Source organism: Solea senegalensis, linkage group LG15 (assembly GCF_019176455.1).
Source record: "Solea senegalensis isolate Sse05_10M linkage group LG15, IFAPA_SoseM_1, whole genome shotgun sequence".
NCBI lineage: Eukaryota > Metazoa > Chordata > Actinopteri > Pleuronectiformes > Soleidae > Solea > Solea senegalensis.
In genome coordinates this window covers 4635043-4652233 of record NC_058035.1, presented here as the reverse complement: position 1 = coordinate 4652233, position 17191 = coordinate 4635043, and the positions used below count along the sequence as shown (strand labels likewise).

Sequence of the window (17191 nt, the reverse complement as noted above, 5' to 3'; positions counted from 1 at the left end):
GCAGGGTATGTGCAGGTTTAGGGGGCAATTTAAGGACTTTTAACTTTTCCTCTTTTCAAGGCCATTTTGATCAAATTTAAGACGTTTTCGTTTATGAAATGTGCATCAAGTTTCTTGGGGACGGTTCATGGAAGCGGAGCAATTAATAATCTGGGCGATAGATAGGGCTGCAACAACGATTCCAATAATGGATTATTAATCGATTGCATATCATAAATATCGCAGGACTTTTTAAGATGGTTTGGATTCAGATAGCAAAGAAAAAAAGAAACCTATAAGACAGAGTAGAATAAATAAAACCCTGAGAAGTGTTTGCATTAGGGCTGCATGGATTATTAATTGATTACTAAATTACTCGTCAACTATTTTGATAATTAATTAATCAGTTCACCAGAGTGTTTATTTTTTGTATTTCAGCTTCTTAAATGTGAATATTTGCTCCGTATAACAACAAAATCACTAAAACTGAATCATCGATTAGATTCAAGACATTCGAGAACATCATCGTTTGATCAACATTTTGTGGACCAAACGTAAAAGTACTCGATTAATTTAACTTTAACTTGTGATTCCTGTCCCCGTGCTCAAGTTCCTGCTCTCATAACAAAGACGGCTAAATGACACCAGAGTTCCACGCCTTTCCATCTCAATTATGCGAAAAAGCTAAAAAAAAGGTGCTGTCAACACTTTTTAAGGATCCACAGACACCCACTTGGAAGAATAAGAAAAAAAAGAAGTGCAGATACTTTTTAATAGGGGTTGTGCACTTTTGGATGATATGAAATGGAGAGCGACAAAAAGTAGCAGCAGAGCACAGCCCCCGGTTTTAATTTGTGTCCTGAACCTCCGGAGGTAGTCTGACCCACACAGCAACCTCCAAAAACCCCAATCTCATGCCACAGAAAATTAAATATGTCTTAATACAGACAAACACGGAGCATATTACTAAGAAGCTACTGCACAAACACCGACGAGGAAACGCAAACAGACCATAAGTCTTAATTTCCTGCACTTGGAAACATTTTGTAACAAAGTGAACTGCTGAGTGTTCTTTCCCCTCTCTTTTTCACACGACACAGTAGTTGACTGCACGGCGATTCTGGTTCTGGTTTGTCCCGGTTGTTGTCCGTCCTATCGACGACGACAACCAAAACAAATTGTTCCTTTTCTTCTCATCTTCCCTTCTCCTCTTTCCTGCCGCCCCCACCTCCCTGCACTCCTCCCATCGCCTCTCCTTACTTTACCTTTTCAAATGTCAGCATCACAGCGGGACATAAGCCACCGTGTTGCGTGTGTGTGTGTGTGTGTGTGAGTGCACAAGGGCGAGGGAAAGAGAGACTAAGGAGGATCACATCAAAGATTTTTTTCCCCTGCCTTTTACGCTCAAATGTCCTCCCTCTCTCTGTCTCTTTCTCCCCTCTCATGTGGCCAGTTCTAATCAGTAGGGCTGACATTGCCGCCGTGCCCTCTCCTTTGGTGGAAAAAGACTCTTTTCCCACTGAGAAAGATGCTCTTGAAACGCTCACACACACACACACACACTCAAACACCTTTTGAACAGTGAGAGGAAGTGGAGGCTAATAGAAAATGGCTTCTTTTGAGGCGGAGAATGAAAAGATCAGGTTGCAGTGAAGAGCACAAAGCCAAGGGCAACTTTGAGAGTGGTGAGGTGCCAACAATTACTTTTCTCCGTGCTGCACACACACACACACACGCACACGCGCACCCACACAAACAAGCCACAGTTGTCGCTCAAATCCACATCTATTTGTGACAACAACAAGCAGCATTACAGTCTTTGATCTGGATTATTAATTGAGGACTAAATTAATGACTAATATAAGTGTTTTTTTAAAAAGAATTAAATCAAGCTTTTTGAGCTTTCAGATTACCATCCACTCTTTTTTATGGCTCGCTTGAAAGACTTGGGTGAACATTCTCACTGCGATTGTTCTAGAGCTACAACGATTCATAGTATTACTAAACAAATTGACCCTTTTCCTAATCGATTCATCAGTTTGAGCGATTTATCAGCTTCTTAAATGTGAATATTTTCTGGTTTCTTTGCTCCATATCATCAAAACAGCCCTACTTTGATCTACAAATTAAGACACTACGAAACTTTTGTTCTGTATTAATAAAAGGTATATTCATAGCTGCTGATACTTTTAGGTTATATGGCAATTTAACTGTGAGGATCCGGACGTTTCACGACATTGTTGGCAAAACAACTCAACAGAGGACTTTGTGTTCTTACAAAGTCAAGAGAAAACATAGCGCGCTTGCAAATGATGAGCTGTTTCCTCATGTGTCAGCACTATCTATGCTAATTTTATTAATCAACACACAGGTTGCCTGATTATGGGCAAAAATGTATCACTGTGTTGTTGGTATGCGAGTAAAGTAAACCCCTCCCCCCCCCCAACCTGTATAATATCCCGGGAAAGACAAATTATTCACACGTCCTGACAAAAAAGAAAAAACAAACTAAACAAATGACAGTGTCTTTGAGACATTATCACATTTTGTGGGTCATTTTTCCAACAACACAGGTTTCAATTACACATATCACAAATCACAAATATTTAGAATCTTATCATTTTACTGATAAATATTCAGTTTTGTTTAGGTTTTATACTCCAAAGGGGGCGTACAACTCTTGGTACCTTTTCCAGAAACTTTCCATGGGAACTTTTGTTTGGGAATTTTTGAAGTATTCCAAATTAGATTCATGAGAATCATGTGAAATTTTGTAATAACTTTAAGAAACAGTCATATACAGTACATAAGCAGACATGTACGCAAAATAATACAATTCAAAAAACATGACGCAGATTAATTTGAGATGTGGATAGATATGTAACTACCTATCTATATCTAGTATTGATAGTTAACTGTATTTGCATGAAATCTGATTGTTTTTCACCAAAGATTATGCTACAATATATTATTTACTAACTCTGTTTGCACTCATTTTACCTAAGTGGAACATACATATATAATATCCCATGTTCTTTGTTTATACTGGAAATAACAAGCACATACAGTATATATTCTGGAAACGGTCTATAATGTACATTCTATTGTGTTAATCTTCATATATTGTACTTATCTTTACGTATATATATATATATATATATATATATATATATATATATATATATATATATATATATATATATATATATATATATATATATATATATATATATATATCTTTACTAGGAGGACTTATCTTAACCTAATCTAAAGTTCCCAGACCTCAAATGGAGGTTTCGTCCCATGTAAAGTTCCCACAACCCTAGCAAATGATCTACTTCATTATTTCCTTGTCCTCTTCATGACAACTTACAACATGCTATTAATAATCATAAGGCTCGGCTGCGGCTCTGATGTGTCATCATCATCATCATCGTCGTCATTGATGATGAGGGTGAAGAGAACACAAGTGTGCCATCTCTTTGATCCTTAAAAGGAAAACAAGTGTTTCACCGGGCACTTGTGACGTGTGTGATTCAGAACATCTGTGTTCCCATAAATCCATAAAAAAAATAAATACAGGTGACTCAATAAACCCTTTTTTTTCTTATGTCTGTTGCTGATCAACAAAATCCCAACCTACTGCTATCCATATTGGTCCAATTCTGTCTGTCTTTTATAATCCTTTTTTAAAACTATTAAACTGTGAATAACTTAGTTGTACTCATGTATTCGCCACCTTGTCAAAAGCAGCCATTTCAAAATCAATGACTCCCAAAGAGGAAGAAATAAAAAGCTCAGTTAAGCAATACCTGCTGCTTCTTTTCTAAGTTTTCACCCCCACAAATGAAATGACACTTGCTTTTTACAGCCTGTGCTTAAACGAAGGTCTTACTTCATATTTAGGTTTTATGGCTCATATCAGAATTTACTTTTTCCCCCTTCCTTTATCCGATTCAGTGACATGGACCAGTACCAGACAAACACAGATACCAAGTATCGGCTATTAAAGGCAACAATAATGATACCTAACACCTTTCGAGTTTCTCCTACATGCTTGGAATGGAAGGGCGACATGAAGTGACAGATATTTAGCTGTAATACACTACTTCACCAATAGATGTCTCTAAATCCTACTCACAGTACCTTTCATAAACGGAATGACAGCTAACTAGTGGCTCTGTGATGATTGTGGATCAAACCATCTTAGATTAAATACAAAGGTCAAAAAAAAAAATCATACTTTTGCAGTTTGAAACAACACAATTACCAAATGTCTAAGAAAAATATGACACTGTAGATTATTTTCTCAATGAATTGAGCAGGCTGGAAATGATGATGTTCCCAAACGTCTTGTTTTGTCCACAAATCTAAACTGTTTTAATGAGTTTTAATGGTTTCTTTGTTAAATGGGGCAAAGAAACCAGAAAATATTCACATTTAAGAAGCTGAAAAATCAGCAAACTTTTTACTAAAACACTCAAACCGATTATTTTATTAATCGATTAAGCGTTCCAGCCCTAGAAAAATCACAATGAGAACTTTCACCCAAATCTCTCGAGCCCTAAAAAAAGAGTGGATTTCGGATCCTTGTAATCTGAAAGAACGCTGAATAAAAATGTAATAAAGATTGAGTTCAGCAGTGGAATCAAACAAAAACAAGGAGAAAAAATCAATACAACTCAAACACAACATTTCAATTGACTACAATATACTTGTGATGTGTCATCTGTGTGATGCTGTTTTTCGGGCACACGTACGCACATGGGTATACATATGTACTGTATATGGTGAGACCTGGGTGGTCACCTGCAGGAGGTATGATCCCAGCGTGCATCAGCCCACTGTGGGACAGCATGTGGTGGCTCCCGCCCTCTGTCACACTTTGCAGCCTCTTGGGCGGTCGTCCAGGCCTCGAGCTGCAGGCAGAAAAACACAAACAGGCCAACGTTAGTCATTAAGGCAGTTTAATACTCCGCTCCCTCGGCCTCAGTCACTTTTTTTTTTCTTCTTCACGCTGAGACTACGTTGGGTGGCCCCCGTGTTGGAGAAAACTGGTCGCTCACTCTGTTAAAAACTCTCTGATCCTGCTGAAATATCAACAAGAAACCCGGGCGCTTCCAGGAAGGCTGCTGCACTGCAAATCTGCTCTCCCTGTGGATACGAGCAAGCAGAAACGGAGTTTCCCTATGGCATCAATAAAACACCTCATTACTGTTCAGCTTACTCATTCATTTGTTTGCTTATTAAATGTTGTTTGCTCGCCTACCTCCCTCCCTCTCCAGCCTGTCCTCGTGGGGTCGTTCATTCCCCTCCCCCACCCGTTTTTTTTTCCCGCCATGTCACAACTTCTCAACAGAGATGCTGTGACTGCGAGCACATTCACATGGTTTGATTGAGCCAGGCATGCTCAATCAATCCTTGGAGGAGGATTGTGAGTGTGTGTGTGTGTGTGTGTGTGTGTGTGTGTGTGTGTGAAAAAACTGTCAAATATCACTTTGGCTCTGACTAAACGGTGTGAATGTTCTGAGGAAATGACACATCAGGTTTAATGACAAGCAGCGGCTCATCTCCTTTCATGCCCCTCACATTTGGTAACATGAGTCTGTGTGAGCATGTGTGTGTGTGTGTGTGTGTGTGTGTGTGTGTGTGTGTGTGTGTGATATTAAAAGACGGGAGTGAGTGAAAGAAAGGGGGGAGAGAAGAAAAAAGACAGAAGACGGAAGAAGGTGTGACAGGGAGCGAAAGAAAGGGAAGGGACAATGCGCATGGAAAGGGAGATGCAGGGGAAAGATGAGGAGGTGTAAAGTGAGAGGAAATGTATAGAGGGAGAGTCTGAGAAAAGGTGGGAAAGAGTAGAAAAAATAAAAGAAAGAAAGAAAGAAAGAAGGGGGGGGATAGACGATAGCAGCACTAGCAGCAGCTTCCTAGCGTGGGGTGTCTTTGAGCAGATTTTAATTAGAATCTAATCCAGCCGTCATTAAGGCCCCATAAACGAAGCTGTCAGTCAGGAGATTAATGGCGCCTCATTTGCATATTGCATATAATTCATCAATTACCCAACAGAAAGGACCAATCCCCTGTTGACACACCCACTGGCTGAGAGGGGGGTTAGAGGAGGGAGACAAAAAAGACGGAGAGGAAGATTGTGTGTGGTGACAAACTGTGGGAGAAAAACAGGTAGCTTGGCGTATGTGTGTGTGTGTGTGTGTGTGTGTGTGCATGAGAGTGCACACCTGTATGTGAGTGTGTGTATGTGTGTGTACTGTGTGTGTGTGTGTGTGTGTTTCTGGCATGTGTGCGTATGAAGTGTTCAAAGGTTAATTTGATGAGCCGATGAGCTCCACAGTTCCTGCCCTCGGTTTTAATGAGTTGTTATTATTGTCTCTTATTATGGGCCCAGACCGACTGGGATGTGACAGCTGACATCAGATATCACACACACACACACACACACACACACACACACACACACACACTCACACTCTCTCTCGCTCTCTCTCCCACACACACGCGTACACCTGCTCACTCCCTGCCACACAGACAGTGAGAAAGACACACTCAGGTAAGAGGGATAAAGTCATGTATGTATAGGAGTGTGTGTGTGTGCTGTTCATCTAAAGAACCAGGGTGCCTTGACATCACATATTTATTTTTTATTTTTTTGGTGCTGCATACATGGCTATATATATATATATGTGTGTGTATATATATACATATATATATATATAGAGAGAGAGAGAGAGAGAGAGCAGCATACTGCGTTTTAACAAAAGCAGGAAGTGTATTTTTAGGTCTCAAGTTTGAAGGGTAACGCAACACATTTCCAGTGTAACTGATGTTGAAACATATCAAATGACACACACACACACACACACACACACACACACACACACACCCCCACACACACACACACAGGCAAACACCAGTAGGGGGAAATAAAATACACAGAGACCAAAGTCTGTGGTTGGCTTTTTACTGCAGCCGCTTCCCTTTCCCTTACTACTGTTTATTTATATACACTAATTAATGGCCTGTGTGTTGATGGGTGTGTGTTTTGTGTGCGCCTTTGTGTATGTTGCATTTTGGGAGGGTGGGGGGGGCGTAAAAAACTGGAACCTAATTTTGTGTTTAGTCTGCAAGTGCGTTGATACATCAAAGTGACCCGTAGAGGGAGGTCTATGTGTGTTTGTGCGTTACGTGTGTGCGTGTGTTTGTGTGTGTGTGTGTGAGGTTGGAGAGCACCGGTTCCCTGAGGTAGGATTAATGAAAAAGCCTTTCATGGAAAAGTCATCAAGCTGAGGGGATGGAATGAGAGAGAGGAGGGGGTGAGAGAGAAAACAGTGCATTGTGTGTATGTGTGTGTGTGTGTGTGTGTGTGTGTAGAAGCGGGGGTGTATGGCTTATGACCTCTTTGTCTCAAACTTTAATTAAAATCTCACCCAGACGTCCTCCCTCATGCCAACGCACTGCCCACACACACACACGCGCACACGCACACACACACACACACACACACATACAGGGTACCGTGTACAGTGAGTTCTGCCCTGCTAACTTCACATGCATGTTACCTGAAACATGAAACGGCAAACATGGCAGCTGGAGCTTAGCACAGGTGGAACAGAGACAAAACGCAACAAAGATGACAGATCTCTCTCTCTCTCTCTGTTCCATGTAAACACACACACACACACACTGGAGGGGGAAAGAGAAAAGTAATGAAAGAGGAGGAAGTGTTACAGTCAAAACACTGGAACAGCTACTGGCTTTGGAGGAACTGAGGTGCTGATAGGTAGCAGCTGTGTGTGTGTTTATGTGACTCTTTGTAGGAGAGGAAGAGAGAGAGAGGGGGGGAAAAAAAGGAGAACTAGCTCAAACAAGGTTTTGTTTGGAATATATTAGCGGCGGTTTACGGCTCCCATCCTTTCAATCTGTGTCTATCACGCGGGTTTGTATTCACCGTCACGGTCCGGTTTGATAAATCATATCGTCGCGGCCGCCGCTGTATGCAGGAAATCTTATGCTGCTGGTTAGGGGAGGCAGAGAAAGATTGATGGTGTGATCTCGTTCACAAATCGAGGGCTGAAGAAGAAGCTTTTTCCTGTGCCGTTGTTATTAGAAGAGACTGTGTGATGATGTCATGACAGAGGCAGGCGGGACAATACGAACACTGTCTCACACACACACACACACACATTCACAGCCGTTTGATCATGGCAAGAATCTGATCTCCTAAACTGATACCGCCTTACATTCCTCTCCCACATTCCAGGGTCAAGACGATGTCAAACCTGTGTGTGTGTGTGTGTGTGTACTCCATTTAGACCTGTCATAGTAGGAGACATGGAGGCCCGCTCTACCTCATCATGCTCTTCTCTATAAAACATCAAAAGAGTGAGGAGGTTAAAGTTGACCTGAAAACCCCACCCCACAGCATACACATGCACTCACACACAAAATTGATTTTATATCTTAGTGAGGACATAACAAATTCCCTAGACCCTTACCCTACCCTTAACCTAACCCTGCAAACTCGGTCTTAACCCTGAAAAGGCCCTTTAAAGTTGTGGAGCACAAAGATAGTTTCGTACTTTTTTTGGACCTCATAAAGATATAAATACAGTACACACACATATGTTTGTATAGCATTCATAGTAAGGACATTCATAGATATAATATATTCTCTAGCCCCTAACCCTAACCCTTAACCATCACAACTAAGTGCCTAACCCTAACCTTTACCCTAACCTAATTCAAACCGTAACGCTAAAAACAGGTCTTAACCCTGAAAAAGTCTTTATTAGGTGTGTCCGAATGTGAGGACAAGCCAATATGTCCTCACTTCCTTAGGTATATAAGTTTATTGGTCCTCACAAAGATACCCATACAATAACTCACACACACACACACACACACACAGCCCTCCTCCCCTTCATCTTATGGCTGCTCACTTTGACAGTGAGTTATAGTGTGGCAGTGGGACACAGCTTTGAGGAGCCCACCTTCTCATGCACACACACAGCTTTTCTTTTTACAAACACTGCATCGACTTCCCATCACTTGGACAACGTAAATAAAGCCTTATCCCGAACCTGAACCATAACCACAAACCCAAACTTAACCAGTTCCCAAGAAATTGGGACTACTGGACCTGACAAGGCCAGTGTTTATGCCAGAAATGGCCCTGAAAAGGTAACAAATACAAGTACACACACACACACAACAAACAGCAGCTTGCCGCTGCCAACTTGCGAGGCCAAGATTTGCCACAGAGAAACACAAAAAGTGGGCTTTTGTTGCACTCCACAGGACGCTGCATCGCCTTTATCAATCATTGTGTGATAGAGCAACATTTCTTTTGTTGTGCCTGATGTTTGTTCTTCAACTGCTTAAAAGATATTTAAGCCATACATTTACCCTTTTATCTTTCATCGATGTCAATCCCTGCATGTGCCGAGGTGCAGAGGTTTCACTTCGTCTACTTCCACTCAATTCATGAAAGCTGTTATTTACTGTGTATGAGTCTGTTAAATGTTCTCCACCTGAACATGGATGTTGTTCATTTTTAATATCATTTTTTAATGCTTTTAAAAGCCACAAACAGTGAACTAAAGCAGTGGCGTCAAACTCAAATGACCTGGGGGCCAATGAGCGTCTAGTGGTCTAGAGAGAAAAGTGGGAAAAAATAGAACTCTTCAGTAGCAGGTGGACAATATGAGCCTAAAATGATAACACAATAACAATATACATGATGATCTTTCACAGAATTTCAATGTAGTGCTTGCTTAGATATGGAACGTTGTATACTTCACAATAAAAAAACTAATGAATGATGCAAAAATAAACCTATTAATATGAAAAATTTGGTAAATAATAGCACCAAACAAGCTTATGTATATGTAATTTAATGTTGAATGTAATTGTTATAGTTACAACTGAATGTCTCACTATTACTATTATAAAAAATATTGCTAGTAAATGTATTAAGTATAATGCTCTGTTTAAAGGAAGAGGAGTTCTATGTTTTCATAGTGGGCCGCATGGAATGGATTTAGGGGCCACATGTGGCCCGCGGGCCGCCAGTTTGACACCTCTGAACTAAAGGAAACAAATGCATATAACTATTTTCGAGCCAGATCCCAAAAAGCAAACAAGAAATATCATTATCAATATGATTTTCATATAATTTAGATTAGCGCAGCTGCCACTTTTCAAGTCTCAGATGTTTATGCACTCAAATGACGTTTTTTATGACCACATGCTTTGTTACAAGAACTCTCGTCCCCCCATATTGCACAGTTTTTACCTAATGTGAAGGGAGGGGCATTTGTGTGTTGAGTTTCCACACCAAGCATGCATTTCATATACTATGTGAAAAAGGGTGTATATTATACACACACACATACTGTTTGACCTGGTCGAGCTGTTTGATGTGTTTTTCTAACTGAGAATGAAACTGTTCCTTTGTGAGCGAGAGAGAAAAGGACGGAGGATCAGGTTGCCTCCTACACACCATGTTCTCTCTGTGGAACTAATGTCATTTAGCAGCAAAGCCAGCAAACACACAGGCGTGACCGTGTGAGTTTGAGTGCGTGTGTGTGTGTGTGTGGAGGTGACAGACAGAGCAGAAAGAGTGTGTGTTTTTGTGTCACCTATGCATGAATTATAACTAAGCTTTGACTGAGGGTGAAGTCGGCCCTTCTTCATGGTTTGATGAGTCAGTGGTCAGGGCGTGTGTGTGGTCCAGCTCTTGCTTATGTTGTGGGGACCTAAATGTGTTTACACAGTCACACGATTGGGGATTTTGTTTTTTTCACAAGACAAACTATTGAAATGCCTTAGGTAAAAGCACGTTTAAAGGTTAGAGTAAGGTGAAATTGGCATCACGGTAAAGGTTAGGGTGAAAATAAATAAAATAAATAAAAGGTATGGCGAAGGACTGCATAAGTCCTTAGCCATAAAATCCATGTAATGTCCTGTGAAGTCATGGAGGCACAGCCATGTGCGCGTGTGTGTTTACTCGCGCACACACAGCAGGGGTGAAAGAGTGAGACAAAGAGGAGAAGAGAAAAACAATGATAACAGAGGGCATTTTCACAACCTCTGCTTCAGAGTGTTTAATTTTAATCTTTAAAAGAAAAACCCCATTGAACGAACAAACAGCCGAGAGAATAAACAGCGGGGATCCATGTAAAAGAGTTCCGTTAGTCGTGTGAAACAATCCGACATGGCTGTTAATTCTCCGCCAGCTTGTCTGACTGCACTGGACTGGACTGGAAAATAATAAGTGATGTCTGTCTTAATCAGTAACCAAAGGAAAACAAATGAGCGCCGACACGGTCACACACACAGACAGAACATCATATTTGTGGAGATGTTCTGAGAACTTTTAGGTTTAATCAGCCTTCCTTCCTGTTTTAATAAACCAACCTGTGTCCCACTTATTTATTTCTTTTATTTTTTTAAACTGTGTGTTGAATCCACATCAGATTTGACTATGATGTAAGGGGATGATACTAATGGCAGCCACAGCACACGTGAAGCCCACAGACAGAGAATCACGCAAGTCTTTTGAAGGTTTCGCCCGAGTGATGTTTCCACATCTCATTAACTAAAAGCCGTTTGAGTGTTGTCTGTGGATAATTAGAGATGTTGGAGGCTATGTGTTTTCAAAGTCACAGAACAACGTTGCCAGCATTAGCACCTGACATGGAGGAAATCCCAAAGCAGCCGGAAGACGTGTCTGGATTTTGTCTTGGTTGCAGGGCCTCAAATACTTACATACGCAGGTGTTAATCCCAGCTCATAGAGCTGGGAGCTGATTCCTGCAATAGTTTGTTCCAGGGTGCTCGTGGTTTTTGCTCACCAAGTCAAAGCTTGTCTCAAAAACTAACACCTGGTGTTAATATCAAAGCACTAAGCTTAGAGATTAAACAAAACAGAGGCACATTAAAAAAAAAATGGACCTGGATGATTTGACCTCCACCCAAGAATCATAAAAGACAGGTTAAAAATAGTTTCAGCATTCCCGATTCAGTTTGTCAGTGCAAGTCGTGTCACATCTTGATGCATCCTCAATCTGCATATAATGGCAGGTGTAAATTGGATCATTCATGCTCCGAGGAGGGCGGATTAACTATCAAACAATATGAATTCCCCAAACTCGGGATAATCCGCACTCCTCTGGATTCAAATCCATGCTGTTATGAGCATGTGGTCTGCACAGGAGCAGACTGGGGGCACCAGGAAACCACAAATCCCATCCAATTTAGCCCCTTTATCCAAACATCTCTGTGGCGTATTGGATTGATGACCCGTGTAGCTGGTCACCATCGGAGTTCTGCAAAACAGCTCATTTACATAATCGCATCATAAACACCGAGAATTCATTTAATCATCTTCTCTGTTCTGATGCTCAGGGCTAAAGAGTGTTGATATGATAAGACAGCGAGTTATTAAGGAAGGAGAGAGAGACGGAGGGAGAAAGAGAGAGGGAGGAAGAGTGAAGGAAGAGGGAGAGAGCAAAGGGATCAGTGAGTGAGTGAGTGAGCTTGTCCTGATTTAAGCTGCCGCTTGGGGCCAAATGAAAATTAATTAATTTCTGTGAAGAATCAATTTCTCAGAATGACAGTGTCAGATTCAATGTGTACAAGTGTGTGTGTGTGTGTGTGTGTGTAGAGAGAGAGAGAGCGAGAGAGTGTGTACATGTGTGTGCATGTCAAAGAGAGAGAGAGAGAGAGAGCGAGCGAGAGAGATCACAGCCTGCGATAACTTGACAAACTTTAAGAGTTTTCTTTTAATTAGGATTACTAAAATTCATTATCATCAACACCATCATCATCCCAACTTTCATCGCCCGTTAAAGCAGTAATTAGGAAACAGGCCCAGCAGCGGTAACGTGGTGAATAAAAGGGTCTACAATCAGTCACCTTCAAATAGTTTACAACCTGCAGCACAATCAAAAACAAATCATACTTAATCAGAGGAAATAAGTGATAGAATATCCCTTTATGGTTGACATGTGGCCTCTGGAAGTTATCACCACCCCCTTTGCCTTAGATGGATCTCACGCAGTTATCAGCGTAAGGTCAAAGCCAAGTGGAATATCAGTGCCAAGTGATATCATTTAACATAATAAAGATAGAACATATATTAATAGAATGTTTATGCATTATGCAAACACAGTTTGAGATTAAACACATGATCAGGATGTGAATTTTGCCTCAGATGTGTGAAATGTTCTGTCCATAAAGACGTTTGAAAACCACAAAACAACATTTATCGCAGTAACTATCCATGTCGGGATAGTTATCCAAGTCCTGAAGCGCTGCAGAAATATGATGCATTTATAGTATCATCTAAAACCACATGTCAGTAAACATGACAATAACCAGGGACATGACAGGACCAGCAGATAAGAGAAGGTGAGGTGTGAGACAGGACTGCAGAACACGAACAATAATGTCATTATTATAATATTTTTCAAATGAGTTCATATCCGTAATCATTAGGATAAATACAGATGTTTATACTTGTGTAAAAGATGAGTTACTGTGGTTTTAAACTTCTTTAACGGACTTGAAAAGTATAAACACTTATTGAACAGAAATGTTAAACAAATCTGAGGCAAAAAAAACATTAAACATGATCATGTATGCGCTTCATAAGTCAAAGTGTATTGGGCAGTACATCTATTGATTATTTTCATCATCGATTAGTTGTTAATTGCACATGTTTTCAAACTAATGATGTTCACTTTGCAGTCATAAAGGAACAATGAAACTATTGCTTCAGATTATCACATATAGCACATTTAAGAAGCATATATCACATAACTTTATTTAAAAAAAGTAGTTGTCAGTCAATCACTTGCTCCAGCACTAAAAGCTATATATTGCAACATGTATAATATTGAATTATAGCCCAGCTTATAAAGAAAATCCTAAAATTGAATTATTACACGTAAGGCTAAAGTTTCATAACGATAATTATCGCGATAAATGGTCAGCTAATTATTGATTTAGTTTTTGCTTCTGAGTTAAAGTTATATGTGGTTTTAAACTTATTTTGGGACTTAAAACAACAATAACTTGTTAAACTAAGTTAAAACATTGTCACCTGTCACTTTCCCTCTAATACACATTAAAACTTAAAATGGCTGACCCCCAGGTCACCGTGTTGACCCGGCTTCCCCCCCGCCTCACCTTGCGTTGGTACAGTCGCTGTAGAGCGTCTCGAAGTCCTGTCTGGAGATGAGTTTGCACCGGTTCACCCCGGGCTGGATGGCACCGAGCCCCCGCAGCACCCGCACCTGCTCTACGTTGCACACCACCGGCGTAATGTCCAGCCGTTTGAGCTTGGTATAAACGGTGTGGAGCCCCCCGACCAGGTGCTTGAGGAACACGTCGAACGCTTGCGGCAGGCAGATGAGCTCCGTGTCTCTCACCGTGAACGAGGCCAGCTTGGCACCTTTCACCTCCACCAGTTTACACTCGTTGTTCTGCGGCGTGCTCTCCACGGGCGACGGCGTGGCGTACACGGGCTTGGCACTGCCGGACAACAAGGGGGCTCCTCCGCTCTTTAACGGCGCGCCGTTCGGGAGTAAGAGTTCCGCGCGGAACTGGTGCAGCAGCGCCGGGTGAGCCACCGGAGGAGCCGGGGACGAGGCGGCGGAGGTGGCTGCAGGTGGCGGGGAGGTGTTGGCCGGAGACACGGAACTCGGCGCCGCGTGGTGCGCGAGTGAAGCGGCCGGGAGCAGAGTCTGAGCAGCCGCAGTTGCCATAGTAGTCATGTCCGACAATTTACACTTTTCTGACAGGAAAAAAAAAGTAAACTTTAACGTAAAACTAGTAAAGAAATACAGTCAATCGGCTGCGGAGCGAGAGGGAAGTGCGCATGGATTATGCCAAAGAGGAGAGGGGGATGATAAAAGAAGAAGAAGAGAAGGAGTCAAGATCCGTGCGTGGGAAAACAGATCATCACATAGTTGATTCAGAATGAGAGGAGGATTGTCTCCGAGCTGGAGGAGATGCTACTGTCACATTATCATAAAGAGGAGGAGCCTGGGCTTGTTCTTAGAGAGTGAGAGACACTTTCACAGACAGAGAGAGAGAGAGAGAGAGGGAGAGAGGGAGTCAGAGGAAAAGATTAGCCCACATAAACTTAGGATAAGCCTGTTTATGAACGCCTAACTAAAACACACTTTTTATAATATGTACACTTGTAGTGGGACTTAGAGCATCCATGGCCTTAATCATCTCCTTTACTGCATTTTAAACCTTCACAGTAATCTTTACTTAACACAAACATGACACTAATAGTTGTGCACTCACACCCTATATATATGTGTGTGTGTGTGTGTGTGTATATATGTGTGTGTGTGTGTATAATCTTTGATCTCTTTACTGTCTTTTCTTCTGAGCTCTGTGATCATTCATGGATCACAGAGACTTTGATACATCTATCAGATTCAAAATCAGAAAAATAAATGTGATTTATGCAAGAAACTTTAAATCATTAGGAGTGTCAAACTTGCGGCCTGGGTGCCACTTGTGGCCGTAAAATGTGGTTTCTGTCATCGGATGGCACCTGAGCACATATAAGTACAGGTGTAAATACATTGAAAAAGTACCACTATTTTGATTAAAATTTTTACTTAAGTACAGTTTACTTTTTTACTTCTTTCTTGTGCAGAATCTCACATGCATTGTTTTCAATTAAAGGCAAACCTTTACAAATGAAAGTGCTGACAAAATCTAATATGTAAACACATAATGTATCAGTGAAAATGGGTCAAAGGTCACATACGCATTAACTTTCTCACTCACTCAGGCAGCATGTTAAAGGATAAAATCCGGAGTTACAGACATTCTAGCTCTATTTTCAGATAATAATGAGTTCCAACAATATCTTTGTTGTTCCATATCAATATAGACTTTTATTTTGAAATTCCGTGAAATATCAGCACAAATATTGTTATTGCGATATCGTAATAGAATATGGTGATAGAATTTATCACCCACACCCCCTTGACTGGTGCCCTCATGACCAGACTTGATGCTCGGTGGCCCCCTGGTCATTTGAGTTGAAGACCCCTGCTTCAAATGCTGCTTTTTTGAATGTGTGATTATATGAGGTATTGACACCTCAACATCGGCTTTGAACCAGCCTGGAACCCAGACACAGACGCTCTGTCTCACTGTTTACATGGCTGCCAGCAGGAACAGAAGGAAAAACAGATTTTAGCCACTTAACAAAAGGCTCACCTAATAAAATCTACCCCCTGCTTAAGTCCGGGAGATATTAAGAATTATGTTCAGCACTTTGTCGCACTGGATGGCAGCCTTTTTTTTTTTGCCTGAAAACTAAAGTTTGTTAACCGCTCAATCACCCGCACTGAAGTCCATAGAGAAAGCCAGCGATTTTAGCTCGCGGGGATACAGGAGCTGCTGTTGTGCTGCTGCCTCGTTTGTTAAAGTCTGTGGCACGTAGGTCAACCCGGACAAATGATGCTAGATTCCAGAGGTATAAAATAACACATTTGAATTTACTGGTGGAAGCAGCTGTGGATTAACAACGCCTGTGTGCTGCGATGTAAAATCGCTGGTTTTCTCAATGGACTTTGGTGCAGGGAGAGTGACCAGTTTAGAAACTTTAGTATACAGATGGAAGAAGTGGTGCGAATGGCGAGGAAAAGGCGGCAGACATATTCTTGAGATATCGTACACTTAAATAGGTGTAGATTTTATTTGCTTTATGAGTCGAAAAATTACGTAAATTGTTTTTGTTTTTCATAGAAATCTTGAGAACAAAGTTGGGAAAAACCTTATTGGTACTGAACATTCAGATGTTTTCTTCTCTCTCCAAAACAACAGGTAAAGAACAATCAAACAACAGGTTAATTGCCATATCAAACCAATTTAAAGAAAGTTTAACAACACAATAATTAAAGTAGTGCTGGGCCGTTAACGGCGGTAACGTGCTGCGTTAACGCGAGACTCTTATCGCGCGATAAGAAAATTATCGCCGTTAATCTATTCTCAAAGTTGGGTCTGGGACCTGGGTCCACATAGTGAGCAAGCTATGAATTTCACTTTGATATGTTAGCGCGGATGTATACCTGGCCCAGAAGGCTCTGACCTGGCTGAGCGCGGATGTAGGTAACGTTACGTTATGTAATTTATTGTCATTTTTTGTTTTATAACGGTCT

The 17191-nt window shown here is 41.2% G+C and overlaps 1 protein-coding gene across 5 annotated transcripts in view; it reads right to left on the bottom strand.

Annotated features, from left to right (window-relative positions):
- Window positions 1-15084, bottom strand: part of dachc (dachshund c) — a 35100-nt gene extending 20016 nt beyond the window's left edge. For 2 of the 5 annotated variants that reach the window (XM_044045829.1, XM_044045830.1), the window contains exons 1-2: window positions 14187-15084; window positions 4744-4898 (exon numbers count right to left, since the gene is read on the bottom strand). In XM_044045829.1, coding sequence (XP_043901764.1) covers window positions 4744-4898; window positions 14187-14773 — 742 coding nt within the window. In that variant the 5' untranslated portion in view covers window positions 14774-15084. The remainder of the gene's footprint in view (window positions 1-4743; window positions 4899-14186) is intronic. The other 3 variants (XM_044045833.1, XM_044045834.1, XM_044045832.1) reach the window with 2 other exon arrangements.
- Window positions 15085-17191: the final 2107 nt, after the last annotated feature.